At 38.8% G+C, this 15703-nt stretch overlaps 1 protein-coding gene across 5 annotated transcripts in view; it reads left to right on the forward strand.

The window, feature by feature from the left end:
• CLTC (clathrin heavy chain) overlaps window positions 1–15703 on the forward strand; it is a 65981-nt gene continuing 50278 nt past the window's right edge. For 4 of the 5 annotated variants that reach the window (XM_067714521.1, XM_067714522.1, XM_067714518.1 and 1 more), the window contains exon 1: window positions 48–179. In XM_067714521.1, the coding sequence (XP_067570622.1) occupies window positions 96–179 (84 nt within the window). In that variant the 5' untranslated portion in view covers window positions 48–95. Of the gene's footprint in view, window positions 180–15703 lie in introns of all 5 variants that reach the window. The other variant, XM_067714520.1, reaches the window with a different exon arrangement.

Raw genomic sequence — 15703 nt, forward strand, 5'->3', positions numbered from 1 at the left:
CCCTCCCCCTTCTCCTCCTCTCCCTTGGAGAGCCCGGGCAGCCACTGCCCCACAGCCCCAGTGACAGGAGGAGACCATACACCCCCGACAGCGCCATGGCCCAGATTCTGCCAATTCGTTTTCAGGAGCATCTTCAGGTGCGGTGGGCCCGAGCTAGTGAGGGCTGTGGAGAGAGGGAGGTAGGAAGGAAGAAGCTGGAGTCTGAGCCCAAGCAAAAAGAGGAGAACCGGGGGGAGGGGGGATGGTGGTGGTGGTGGTATCGGTTCCTGGGGTAGATGGAGGATGGGGCACTATCTTGGAAAGCTTGAAGGGTTAAATGATGTGGGGCTTGGGTGGAAAGGAAGCGAGTCGGGGTGCATAGGGCAGTGAGGCCATACCTGGGTTTGAAGGCCTCTCTATCTTCGCTTCCTGGATGGCAAGAACTGCGTATAATAACCCTTCCACCCCGGTTTTATTCAGTTCATTCATTTGGGTACGTTGCGGGGCGTGGGGGGGGGGCGTTCTCCCGCGTTTCTTCCGGAGCAAGAATTCTCTTCCCCTAGGGCAGCGCAGGCTGTCACCTCCCATTGCCCTCTTCCCTTTCCCCCATCGTGTCTGCACCCGGGAGTTGTGGCGCGGGTGGGTTGGGGAGAGGCAACCTTTTTTCTTCCTCCCTCTGCGGCTCTCAACGGGAAAGGCACCTTCCCCGGGCATGCGGAGAACGGCAGTGGCTCCTCTCTTGCCTTCCCCGAGGCAGTAGGAACTGGGAAGCTCACTGAAGGAAAAAAAAAGAGGATAGAATGGGGGAACGTATTTCTCAGGGCGGTGTCAATTTCAGAGTGCGTGGGGTCAAGGTTCCTAAGGGGACTCGCCTTTTTTCACTTTCTTGATGTCTCTGGGCATGGTGCGGCTTTTATCCCCTCTTCGGTTCTAGAAGGGAGAAAAGAGTTGTTCAGAGGTTATCTTTGGAGCAGCTAGTTGGCTTGGCGTGAGTACTTTCCTCAGGATTGCATGGAATTGAACGACCCCTGGGGATAGAGCACACCTGCCCTGAGATATGCAAGGTTATTTGGTCTGTAATTGGTTTCCTTTAGTAGGTTCTAGAGTTCTTCCCCATGGTGCATTATCCTGTAGGCAACAGACTGTCTTATCTGGCAGCTTGCCCGTAGCGGGCCCGGGCAGGTGATCATTGGAGGACTTGACTGAATTAAGTCTCTTCTAAGCTTCTGATTTTCCTGGTTCACCAATCTGGTTTTACTTTGGCTGAAATAATTTATTAATAAAGTATGCTTTCTTTCTAATTACCTCCTTAAAGAGGTCTGTCTCAGCTCAGTCATTTGAAGGACTAATTCGTAATGATAAGAGATGCCAGTGGTTTGACATGACACTAATACTAGTGGCCTCTTGGACACTTTACCATTGAAGGCTGTTTACTTTCTGACGTTGTTATAACAATAAATAAATGTTAATTAAAAGGTTTAATATTCTGGCTATCAACATGATTTCATTTTTTTTTACAGGTATCACCTTTGCTTGCATCAGCAAGGCTTCTTTGTCTTGAAATGTAATGAATTATAAATCTTTACTCAAAAAATGAGTTAAGTAATGTACTTTATTCAGTCATTTTTGGTTTTCAGATAACTCATCTGATGTAATAGAACACTATTTTACAAAAGGTTAAAAAACATTGTGACAGAATGGACACAGAAGTTTTTGTTTATGCTCCATCCAAATTTGTATTGCTGTGGTTACTTCTGTTGAATGTGGAGTGTTAGGAAAATAACGTTTTTGAGTGTGAGGGGAAAACACAACCTTGTCCCGACACTAAAGTGCTTCTGGAATATAATCTTCCTGCAGACAAAAGTGTGTAAAATCATACACAAGAAAAGCAGTTATAGTTGCTGTTTACTTTACAAAACAGATATAGCCCACTAGTAAATCTTGTTTCTTGACTGTTGGTGGTTTAAGCAATAGTTTTCCATTTCTATTAATGAGGAGACAAGGTTGTTGAATAATCCCAAAGACTGGACTCCAACCGTGTCACTGATTGAAGACAGATTTAATATGGGTCTGATTTCTAAGTGGTTCAGAGTTTTTGCAGACACTTGAGTGAAGCCATTTCCTTCTCAAATACTTGAAGAGTTGCATATAAAGTTGCTTTGCAAATAAACTTGAAGAATTCAGTCATTCAGTTTTTGGAGTAGTATATATGCCATGACTAAGTTTAAGCGTGCTTTGGTGACTGTGTACTCAAGCTGATAATGATTAATTATTGTGCAGAGCCCCAGTCACCAACCTCTTCCAGGATAATATAATTCCTGACTTTTCATTTTTATCCCTTGCTGTATAAAAATTAATAAGGATTATTTTAATTGGCAACTTAGGTCTTTGACCTCTCAACCCCTGCCAGTTTGCTAAGTAGCAGAAAACTTTCTGAAACACTTACGATAAAAATTGGGAACAAGAATTGAGGAACTTGGTGTAGAGTTAACCTGTGAAATCTTCAAAGCGTGAACTGTAAATAAATTTATTTTTATACCATGGAACTACTTTGGCCAGCTGAAGGGTCTGTCATCAAGGACTCAGAAGTACATCAAATGAAGCTTAATATTTTAAGTTATAAAGGAGTTTTTATTTCTTTTTTAGGATGTTGAGGCTGATAGCAGTGAACAGATGAGTGCCTATTTGAGCAAGATTTTGCTAGGATTGCAGGTTCTGAAAAAAATCCTAGGCTACCTATAGTGTTGCCTGCAACTCTGATTTCTTGGCTTATTAAGTATCTTTATGCCAATTGACATATTCTGCTGTATTCCCGGGTTCTTTGGGTCTGAAATTAAGTCTCCCAACCCTGCTCTTTTCCCTTTGATCCATAAACGTGTTGTGCATTCAATGGTAGGGGTTCTTGCTATGATTATTTTAATTTACAAAGAGAAAGCAATGCTGAGTATTACTGGGATATGTTATATGCTTAACCATACTTCCTGGAAGAGGCATACTGCTTGGAATTATGTTGCAGTCTACTTTAGGAATAGCTTCCGAGTTTAAGATGTATCAAGGTTTTCAGAATTTTCCTAATGGTCAGTTTACTCAACTTAAAGGGGTGTGGCTAATTCTAGTGAATGTGCTTTCACTCTGTTTAGGAAATAATTTAAGGCCTGAAACTGTGTGTAGAATCACAATCATTTTCATTTTGGTGTGCAGTGAAATACATGATTTCAGGAACCTTAACTTAATGATATTTGAATTATATTTAACAGGATGTTTTTCTGTCTTTGTTACTGCGTGGCTTTTGCTTTTTGAGAGTTACTATCCAATAGAACTTTCTTCCATGATGAAAATTTATACTAGCTACATAGCCATATTGAGCACTTGAAATGTGGTTATTGTGACTGAGGGACTAAATTTTTACTTTTATTTCTTTTCAATTAATGTAAATGTAAATAGCTACATAAAGCTATTGACTACGACATGGGACTGCGCAATTACAGGCCATTCTGATGTGCTTTTTAAGAGTGAAGATTTATCTGGCCACCTATATTTATATGTTTAGAACATTTTGTTACTAAAATTAAAACATTCACTAATAGAAAGTGTTGGTTGAATACTGTCTCTTTTGGGAAGTGATTATGAACAGTGACTAGTGAATGGAAGGAGCAGCAGACTTTCTTGTGAGAGTCTGTTGTGTCCTATGAATGTGGCTGGGTGCTTCCACGTCTTCATCTAATTCCCCCAGATATCCTTCTTAAACAGTAGGAGAAAGTGAGACTCAAACTAGTGCCCTAGGGAACCTGTCAGAGTGGGATTTGAACCTAGGTCTTCTGACACTAAATATTTTGAAGAAAAATAATGATTGACCTTAAGAGGAGAAGTTATTAGTATCCTAGTGTGCTTTTTTATCTGTTGGACTTTTCCCTGAGAAGGTGACTTCTCTTCTGGTTTAACATGTGGTTAATGATGCCATATAGTAGACAGATCAGGGGTTTGGAGGTTGTTGAGACCACTTCCATCCAGTAGAAAAATATGAGCCACATCTGTAATTTTACATTTTCTAGTGGCCATATTAAAAGTAAAAAACAGGTGAAATTAATGTCTCATTTAACTCAGTGTACCCCAAATGTTATAATTTCACCATGCAATCAGTATAAACTTTTCAGATGAGATATTTTACATTCCTTTTTGGGGGGTACTGAATTTTCAAAATCTGCTGTGTATTTTACACTTAGAGCACATCTCAATTCAGACCCTATTTTCATTGGATATATTTGACCTGTATTCAGCTTTCATAAAATTTACAGTTGAAAAAGCAGGTTTGCACACGTAGGTTGTTCCAAACATAAGTTTTCCATAATTGACTCGATTAACAGTTACTATTTAATTTTAATTAACTTAAAGTTGAATTACTATTTAATTTTAATTAACTTAAACTTGAAAATTGAGTCAGAGTAGCCACATTTGAAGTTCTCAGAACCACATGTGGCTTGTGAAATGTCGCTACAGTATTGGAGAAGGCAGGTTAAGACTAACCTCTTGCTCCTTTTTCTCTGTAAAATATGTGTACTACCTCACAAAGTTACCGTGAAGATCTGAGATCATGTATGTGAAAGTACTTGGTGTAGCATTTGAAGGGTATTAATTGTTGGCTATATAATTTTTGTCCAGTATATTCTATTCAGGTATCTATCTCTTAACCAGTGACAACATTTTATTTTGCAGATTTAAGACCTAGATTTTTATGGTTTATAAATATTTGGTACTCACCTGAGATTTGAATATTTACTATATACCAACAATTATGTTACACTCGGGACAAAGTGGTGAACAAAACTGACTGCAGCTTGCATTTGTGCTTGCATTGATTAGTTGGCAGAGGCTGTCCACACATAATTGTAACCATGGATGTTACTGAATGTTTGATATTGTGCAGGATTTAATACAAATATTCATGTGACACAAAATTGATTCTGCTCTGAAACTGCTCAAAAGGAAGAAAAAATTTTAATTAATCTTTTATAATAGCCCGTGAGTGCTCACATGTGCCGTTGGTACATCTTTAATTAGTGTTCCTTGGTCAGACTCCTGATAAACCACATCTGATAAATTACCCACCTGGAATGCCAGTCAGGCCTTTGTTAGTATTTATATGTCCTATAAGATGGTAGTGCAGAAGTGTATGTTCTCACTTAGATAGGAAGTGAGTTCATAGCTGATATTTTAGTCCTTCATATTAGAACAAGGCTGTTTTTTAAAATTTATTTACATAGCCATGCTAAAGCTATTTCATAAAATCAAATTCTAAGCCGTAGCAAAGTTTCCAGTTCTTGGGTATCTTTTCTTTTTTTCCCCCACCGTTACTTGGCCAAGTGCCTGAGGCTAATGCTCTTAACTCAGGGGGTGGCAGGAGGCTTGGATCTGAATGTATTATGCAAAACCCATCTGTCAGACTCAGATTTTTGTGTCCCTTCTTTTGTGTTATGAGAGACATAATTTAAGATAGTTTACATAATTTATGATAGTTTATCCTAGTTCAGAGGGAATAACTATTCATCAAATCCTAATTGTCCTGAAATCTACAAGATCAGAATAAATTGACCATTATAGCTATTTGAGCACCTACTGTGTGCCAAGACCTCTGCTAAATCTTTTATGTTCACGATCTCATTTGATTGGCAAGAACATCCCTTCAGGTAGGTAGGGTTAGCCTTATTTTGCAGATGGGGAAACTGAAGTTCATAGCAGTTAACCTGTAGAGTCACACAGCTAGTGAGTGGGTGGTAATATTTGCTCTTCTTTCATTGTGGCACATTGCCTCATTTGGTGAATGATCTGTATAATTTGTATGTATGCTGTGGTGTTCTTTGATGTATACATTCTACTAGTATGTTTTTAGGTCAGTAGTTTTTATGAGAAAATTAGGGGCCAGTGAACCAACACCTGGATTTTCTATGCCTTAAACGGTTATTGAGATGATGTTTTTTAAAGGGCTTTATCCACGTTCCCACTAAAAAATTGTGCAGAATGATTGGAATCAGGTTAACTTGTAATAACCAAGATTATCTATATCCCTGTCATAAGGCTAAACTTCTCAAATTTCTCTTAGACTTTTCCTTAGTGACAAGAGAGTGAATATGTTCCAGCCTGAAGCCACTTGTGAAAGCAGGAAACTTCTGCTTTCTATTTTACTGTATTATTTATGTTTTTGTGTTTATTCTAATGTAAAACGTGAATAGAACTCAAGGAAGACTTATGCTTGGGGAGGGAGGATGGGAAAAGTGGGAGTAGAACATGCTTCCTCAGTTTGAATAGCATAACCGTAGAGGGGAATATGGTTACACATTTGTAGGATTGTGCTTTGGAGACAGAACTGCCAGTAATACTGGTACTTCCTTTTCTGAATCATTGGGTAAGTAAGGACTTTTCTTTAAGTTCTGAAGTACAGCAGATTTTATTATTTATTTATTTGGCTGCGGCATGCAGCATGCGGGATCTTAGTTCCCTAACCAGGATCGAACCTGTGCCCCCTGCACTGGAAGCGCGGAGTCTTAACTGCTGGACCACCAGGGAAGTCCCCTGAAGTACGGCAGATTCTAAAGCTTATTTTTGAAAGAATAGGAACTGGGTCCATTAAAACCATATGGTCACGTTAAAAAATTTAAATTCTGCAATATACCGTTGTGGAAAATGTTTCACATGTTTAATCCGAGCTCTTATCTTTTTAGCTTTTCTCAACTTCCTCTTTTATTATATTTAAAACAATACTTTCTGGCAGTTGTAAAGTTAGCCTATAGTATGTGGTTGTATTTATATCATGATACTTAGCCCATACAGATATTAATCCTTAGCCCCTATGCTGGAGGGGAGTCTCTCTTTATCCAGTTGAGTTGAACATATATGCTATGCTCAAGGAAAAAATTACCCATTTATCCAGTTATTGAAGACAAGATCTTAGAGTTACACCAGACTCTCTTCTTCTCATTTTCTACATCCAGTCCATTTCTGAAGTAGGGAAGGTGATTGCAGTGTTTAATGACCCCCGTCTGTTGAAACTGGGAATCGTGGTAGATGAAAAATGAGAATTGGGTTGAGAGTTGCCTTCGTCTATTTCTGACCAGCTGCTCATCTGAGAAAGAGGACTTAAAAACCACTAAAGTGGACAGAGGGAAGCCAAAGACTATCTACATATGTTCAGCTTGGCAAAAAACTAACTTTGGGTAGATCTCATTATTTGAGGATTAATAATTAGGGAAATAAACCTATAGGGAGAACATGGTTTACAAAATCCATCTCTTTCCCAACTCTCTACAGTACTTTACATTCTTTCCTATTGAACTATGCAAATCTAAGGCAGGTGTCTTTTTTTAACCATAAAATATTCCGCAGGAAAAAGTTTCCTTATATTAAAAGTCTTACCAAGTGTCTGTATTACTGAGTCCTTTACAGTTGCTTCTGTTTGAATTGAATACTACAACACTGTTCAGGGAAGGCTACCATGGACTTGAAATCAGCTGGATTGGTAAGAGGTAAATTTAACACACCTAATAATTATTCCTCTCTGTATGGCTTCACAATTACAACTGTTGGATGTTGTAAGCAAACATTTTAAATTTCACTCATAAACCAGTCCATTAGGGAGGTGTTTCTGGAGACTGTAATCCAAAAACAAGTGTAAAAACACCTCTCCTAATACAGAAATAGAAATTTGAGGCATGTTATAAATTTCCCATGATGGTACCATAATGAATTTTTAAAAAGCACTTTGATGGAATGCAGATGACTTTCCACTGCTAACGAAGACACTGATGTAAAAAATGCACATGAAGAGTTTAAAATGGTTTCTGAAATATGAACAGTAGAAAAACATTTCCGAGTTAATTATTTTATAATTTTAAATGTCTATATAAACTGTCAAATGACTACATGAATTATATATTAAGCACATCTAAAATTAAAATTAACCATTTTAAAGTGAACAATATAGTGGTATTTAGTAAGTTCAGTGTTTTGCAACCATCACCTGTATCTAGTTCTAAAACATTTCATTACCCCAAAAGGAAACTTCATATCCATTAAGCAGTCTCCTTCCTCCCTCCTCCCATCCCCCAGCAACCACTAATATGCTTTCTGTCTCTATGAATTTATCTATTCCTATAAATGGAATCATACAATGTGTGACCTTTTGTTGTCTAATTTCCTTCACTAAGCATACTGTTTGAGGTTTATCCATGTAGTATGTATCAGTACTTTATTCATTTATGGCTGAGTAATACTCCATTGAATGGATATACCACATTTTATTTGTCCTTTCATTGATCCATGAACATTTGGATTCTTTCCACCTGTTGGGTATTGTGAACAGTGCTGCTGCGAACATTACAGGTTTGTGTTTGAATACATATTTTTAGTTCTTTTGGATATATACCGAGGAGTGGAATTGTTGGGTCATATGGTAACTCTATATTTTAACTTTTTGAGGGACTGCCCAACTTTTTCACAGCAGCTACACCACTTTACATCCCCATCAGCAGTATATGAGAGTTGCAATATTTCCACATTCTCTCCAGCAGCTATCAAAAGCTTTTTTGGATGACCAGGGAATAGTCTACTTGGGAAAATGAATACCCTATTTGGTGTTTTTTACTTCCATGTGTTCTCTCCCAATCTTTGTAGCTCTGCCCTCCCTTAAATCGTGTGTCCTGCTTTAGATTGCATTTCCATAACCAGTCATAGCTTGGGTAGCATTCAGTTGTTATGTGCCAGCTGAATGGCATTTATACAGGAAAGGGCATAACCTTGGGGAGTCATACCTATCTGCAAGGTTTGAGGTGTAAAAACTTCCCTGTATTTCCCTGCAGCTTGGTCAGAATTGATATGTGATATTTCATCAAATTATTGGATTATTATTTTTAAAGAACGAGTTACATTTAAAGGTTTTTTAATTTTCCAGTTAGTAGTTGGCTACAAGTAGGAAAGATTCTTTGAGTCTCTTGATAGTTTACCAAAGCTAGTAGTCTTATAGTTCCTGTCTCCAACTGTGGTTCCTTCCTGAATGTATTACTTAACAATATGGAGTGACCAGAGTAAAAAAATTCTCCTGGGCTTCCCTGGTGGTGCAGTGGTTGAGAGTCCACCTGCCGATGCAGAGGACACGGGTTCATGCCCCGGTCCGGGAAGATCCTACATGCCGCGGAGCGGCTGGGCCTGTGAGCCATGGCCGCTGAGCCTGTGCGTCCGGAGCCTGTGCTCCGCAACGGGAGAGGCCACAACAGTGAGAGGCCCGCGTACCGCAAAAAAAAAAAAAAAAAAAAAAAAAAAATTCTCCTGAGAATGATTGCCTCAAACACTAACATGGAGTAGAAATAAATCTATATGTTTAAGTGTGGGGTCCACAAGGGCATTTTTATTTGTTGCTTAAAATGTGTGGAGCACATAGAAAACAATGGCTGGTATACTGTTGATGAAAGAATTAAAGGAATGCTGCACTTTCAGCATTTTTATTTATTTCCTGTAGAAGACAGAAACTGCAGTTTTTATTTGACATTCTGCTAGTTTCCTGGAAGGGCTCAATGAAGTTACTGTTGTCAGCATTTTCTTCACTGTGATTAATATTAGTGAAGGTAGAGGATGTTTTGGAACTTTTAAAGGAAGTTATGCTGAGTGAAATCCTTGGGATAGGAAGTTAACCACATCTTCAAGCACCTAAAAATATCTGTATTGGGTGACATCCAAGTATCAGCAGGACTCGAAAATTGTTGACCTCTTAACTCTATAGCAGTAACACTTAAGTCTTTGTCAAGATACAAGATTCATTTACAGAAAAGGTAACTGAAATAGGATTATACATAGAGCACAGCACAAAATGTCCTTGTCTGAAATACAGTAGCTGTACATGCTTCCTTTACATTCTAACAATTCAGATGAAACGAGGAAGGAACTGGAAAGTGTAAAGCCAAGCACTAATTGTGAAACATAATCCTTAATAATGCTGTCATAAACACAAATTTTCTTTCTTTTTTTTTTTTTTTGCGTTACGCGGGCCTCCCACTGCTGTGGCCTCTCCCGTTGCGGAGCACAGGCTCCGGACGCGCAGGCTCAGCGGCCATGGCTCACGCGTCCAGCCGCTCCACGGCATGTGGAATCTTCCCGGACCGGGGCACGAACCCGTGTCCCCTGCATCGGCAGGTGGACTCTCAACCACTGCACCACCAGGGAAGCCCCATAAACACAAATTTTAATGTATTTTGATTTTCAGCTGGTAAATGAGTTCTGTTCTGAGTCTACTAGTCATTCATTAGGAAGCATACTTACCGGGTGTGCTTATAAAGAAGTCTATTTCCAATGAGTGTTCCTATCTGATCACATGTAATAAGCGCTGGTTGAAATTAGTAAGCTCAAAGCAAACTTACTACTCCTTTAATTATGTGATATTTGTAGGCACAGACACAACTGTGATTGATTGCTGAGACAGACGTTGTGCTGATGGAGAGTATCATCTTTAGCCAGTCAGAGAATTGGGCATTGAAAAAGTAGTCTGGTTTTCCTTGGTTGAATTGTCATATGCCAGAATTTTCTACCCTTTTTATTTTATTATTTTAACTTTTGGCTGCACAATGTAGCCTGCGGGATCCTAGTTCCCCGACCATGGATCGAACCCGCACCCCCCGCAGTGGAAGCTTGGAGTCCCAACCACTGGACCACCAGGGAAGTCCCTCTACCCTTTTTAATACATGTATACTATTGGATTAAATATATACATATATATATATATAGATAGAGAGAGAGAGTCCATTCAGTTCCTTTAACAATATTTTCATAGTTTGATCACTAATGTAGTCTACTAAGATGCTGACTCACCATCAGTGGGTTTCCTGATTCCTTGATATAAGAAGGCTTTGCTAGCTGTCTTTAGTAACAAGAATTTTGAAAAAAGCAAGTTGGGTTTCCCTGGATTTGACTATGTAATGTTAGTAGCATGACATCAGACCCAACCTGTTTTAGAATAGTTGTCATGATACCATAGTCCCAGAGCTAAATAACTGTAAAAGGATAGAAATCCCTAAAATAGAGTGCTTATGTGCCCCCACTGTGTTCTAAGTGCTTGCTGTATGTTAAATCACTTAAAACCTTTTGTGCAGCACCTAGGCATGCCTTGCTCCCCCTCAAACAGGGATGGACACTTTCTCTTTTCTGTTTGTCACATGTACAATTAAATCGAGTACAGTTTCAAAACCAAGACAAGAAAAAACAAAGCTTAAAGCATTAAAAACTGATGAGTATGTAACTTAGATTTCTGAATCTAATACTGCTGAAGTTAAAACAATTTTTTTTACCAGATTTAATTTTAATACAATCTCTTTCACAGTTAACATTGTTGAAATTGGGGATTCATCTTACCGTTGTATACTCTTTACCCAGAAGCTTTATGATATTGATGAGCATCTTAGAAACTGAGGCAGTGGTAGTTTCTCAGGCACAGAGATGGGCCTTTCTTTTCTCATGTTCTCTGAAGGAATTACATCTTATTATTATCTGTACCTTCTCAGTACTTCTCAGTCCCTTATAACTTGGGCCTTAGCTATTTGAATGTTTAGTGACTTCTTGAAAGAGGCACCGAGACTTAGGTGTGCTGTTCCTTGGGCTCTTTCTTGTGCTACCATTGAACTTTGTAGATTTTTTTTCCCCAAAGCCTCCCACAGATATCTGGACTTTGAAACCTGAAAGTTCTAGTTTTCCCTGCTTCCCCTTGTCAGAAATCCTTATATAAGATGAAAGTGTTTCTTTGCCAACTATCCTTTATATTTTACCAGAGTTTAATGTAAAAGAAGTTCTCCCTTTCTCCTTGTCGGATTCCCAAGAAAAACTTCTGAAAACAGTGCTCTCCAGTAGAACTGTGCAATGATGGAAATGTTCTGTATTCTGTGTCTTCCAATACAGTAGTCACATGTGATAGTTGAGTACTTGAAATGAGATTGATGTGAATGAGGAACTGAATTTTAAATTTTATTTACTGAACAAAATTAAATAGCTGCATGGACCAGTGGCTGCCATACTGGACAGTGTAGCAAACCTCTCAGTTCTGATAGGGCAGACATTATACAGCTCCTTTACAGAGCATAAACTCTTTCTCTGGAATTATGTCACTCTTTGAATGGTTTGATTTTCATCTTTACCTTTTGAAGTTGTGTTCTTCCTTCCTGCCCTATAGGTAAATTGCCTAATAAAAGTCTAATCCCTAAAATTGCAATGTAATTTTCAAGTTCTGTAACCTATAAGAGCAGAGATTCATCCCTCTTTTAAAACTTAAAAAAAAAAATTGCAAGGTTTTATAATACTGGGAAGAGCATATACCCAATCATCTAGATTTTTAATAATATTTTGCTGTATTTGCTTTTTTGTTTTAATTAAACATTTTTTAAAATTCAGGCTGTTGTGACATTTTATAAATATTCCAGCATGCATCTTTAGAAGATAAGGACATTTTCTTACAATCACGATATCATTATAGCATCCTAATAGTTAACAGTTCCTCAGTATCTAAAAACCAGTCCGAATTCAGATTGGCCCCAAATGTTATTTGGTTTCTTTAAAGCAGGATCCAAGCAAGATCTACATGTTGCTTTCAGTTGCGACTCTTAAGTTTCTTGTAAGAAACGTTTTATTCATACAGAGTTTGAGATTTACGGAAAAGTTTGAAGAATGGTACAAAGATTCTTTGTACACTTTACCCAGATGTGTCAGTTCTTATCATTTTTTACATTTGACTTATCCTCTTTAACCTCTCTACGTACATTTTTTACTGAACTGTTTGAAAGTAGTTTGCTGATGTGATGTCTCTTTGCCACTGCATACTTTAGTGGGGGGTTTTTTGTTTTTTTTTTGTTTTTTTTTGCGGTACGCGGGCCTCTCACTGTTGTGGCCTCTCCCGTTGCGGAGCACAGGCTCCGGACGCACAGGCTCAGCGGCCATGGCTCACAGGCCCAGCCGCTCCGCGGCATGTGGGATCTTCCCGGACCGGGGCACGAACCCGTGTCCCCTGCATCGGCAGGCGGACTCTCAACCACTGCGCCACCACGGAAGTCCTAGTGTGTATTTAATAAGAATAACAAAATGGTCTTCTATAGCCATACTGCAGTAATCGAGGTGAAGAAATTGACTTTAACAGAATACTGTTATCTCGGGCTTTATTCAGATTTCATCAGTTCCAATAATGTTCTTTATATCAAAAGAAAACTCATGATCATGAATTGCATTGAGTTGTCCAGTTTCTTTAGTTGTTTTTAGTCTGGAACTCTATTTGTATTTCAAGACGTAGATTTTTTTTTTTTTTTTTTTTTGCGGTACGCGGGCCTCTCACTGTTGTGGCCTCTCCCGTTGCGGAGCACAGGCTCTGGACGCGCAGGCTCAGCGACCATGGCTCACGGGCCCAGCTGCTCCGCGGCATGTGGGATCTTCCCGGACAGGGGCACGAACCCGTGTCCCCTGCATCGGCAAGAGGACCCTCAACCACTGCGCCACCAGGGAAGCCCGGGAGATATTTTGAGACTTTGTAAATATGTGTTACTCCTCAAAATTTCATCCATTAATTTAATATCCATTGATGATCCTTGCCCAAATCAATTATTGTGTTGACTGCAAAATACTGACTTTTAAAGAATTCCATTGATCTTTCACCATTTTTTTAAAAAATTAGGGTATAGTTGCTGTACAATGTTGTGTTAGTTTCTGCTGTCTTTCACCATTTTTAAGTTAGCTTTCTTCTCCAAGAAACAACTTTTCCTTTTATATTTATTATATTAGTGTTGGACTCCTGGGTTTCATAAATCTCTTTTAATCTATAATTGTCCTGAAAAGTAATTAGCAGTATACATATAGTAAAGGAATGTTGTCCTTCTGTGTAAGAATATTTAGGCCTCCAGAATTTTAGGCATATTGAAAAGAAGAGATGGGAGAGGCTTTCATTCTTTAAGAAAGTTCTTTTATTTGAGGAGCTTAAGGTTTAGTTGGATAAATGGATCTGAAATTGTGGGGCATGGGCAGATTAGGAAAAGTTGGGAAATTTTGGTTTTGGAAAGGTTTGGTAGAAGGGAGAGAAAGAGGCAGTGTATGTCTCTGAACCAGGTAGTTTCAACTCTTCTGCACACTAAGGGGAGAAACGCTGAGCCTGCTTTCCATTTCACCTTCTATTTCTTAGCCTTGAGCTCTTTACAGTAAAGAATTTTTTATGATACTGACCTTATGCCTTTTGTTTGCATTAGCTTTCCCGGCTTGCTCCGTAAACGAAGGTGTAGGAGACATATTTGCCAAGTTTGTTAGAAAGCCTTAGCAATACTGTTCCATAGTGCCCCTAAAAATAAGAATTGAAATAAAATAGGGTTACTTAGCATGAATATGTTACATGATTCCATGTTATGTGATTTTGAAGATTCTGATCTCTACCTAACTTTATTTAAAAAAATTTTTTTTAAGTCTTTATTGAATTTGTTACAATATTGCTTTTTTAATATAAATTTATTTATTTTATTTTATTTTTGGCTGCATTGGGTCTTCGTTGCTGCACGCAGGCTTTCTCTAGTTGCAGCGAGCCGGGGCTACTCTTCGTTGCGGTGCGCGGTCTTCTCATTTTGGTGGCTTCTCTTGTTGGGAGCACGGGCTCAAGGCACGCGGGCTCCAGTAGTTGTGGCTTGCGGGCTCTAGAGCTCAGGCTTAGTAGTTGTGGTGCACAGGCTTAGTTGCTCTGTGGCATGTGGGATCTTCCTGGACCAGGGCTCGAACCCATGTCTCCTGCATTGGCAGGCGGATTCTTAACCACTGTGCCACCAGGTTAGCCCCTGCTTCTGTTTTATGCTTTGGTGTTTTTGGCTGTGAGGCATGTGGGATCTTAGCTCCCCGACCGGAAATTGAACCTGCATGCCCTGCATTGGAAGGTGAAGTCTTAACTACTGGACCGCCAAGGAAGTCCCTCTACCTAAATTTAGTTAGGCAAATTAAAGAGCAGAATTGGAAATTTTAAAAAGTAATTTCCTTTTCTTGAAAGAAAAAACAAACAAAAATTCAGTGTCTAATAAGTTAAGCACCCAGAGACCAGTAATCTTTTATCAGTAATCAAAAGAAATACACACCCAGAATTTCAGCCAACTTCTAGGACAGCTGTATTAAGCAGATAAAATGCAAATACAAAAAAAGCTTACCTTGAGCTGGCCTAAGTACTGATGTGTTATATGTACTAATAGTATCTATTGAAGTTTTATTATGTGTAAGGCACTGCTCTGAAAGCACTTCACATTAAATCCTCACAATTGTGGGATATGTACTATCATCTCACATGTTTCAGGTGAGGAAATGGATATACAGAGATAATTGATTTGCCCATGATCATTTATGTGGCAAAACTAGGGCTAAACCCAGACATTTTGGCTCTTATGAGGAATCCACAGAACTAATTCTGGATAGCACTTGTAGTTTATAATCAGAGTTATACATTTGTACAGTAATTGTCTACTTGAATGAAGAAACCCTCTGTGTTCTCTAGGTTATGGGGAATCTGAAACACTATTTTTCACTTCAAAACTAAGAATGCAGTGTCTCACTTTTTTCTCTTGGCATGTTAATCCAAATTGGGGTGAGGAGGGGAGCAGAGGGAAAAGGAATCATTTTTTTATCGTTTGTAAAATGTAATTCCAGGGCACTCCAGAGTTTTGGGTGTGCTGATTAACAGTAAATCTATTAATAT

The sequence above is a fragment of the Pseudorca crassidens genome, chromosome 19 (genome assembly GCF_039906515.1).
Source record: "Pseudorca crassidens isolate mPseCra1 chromosome 19, mPseCra1.hap1, whole genome shotgun sequence".
NCBI classification, from domain to species: Eukaryota; Metazoa; Chordata; class Mammalia; order Artiodactyla; family Delphinidae; genus Pseudorca; species Pseudorca crassidens.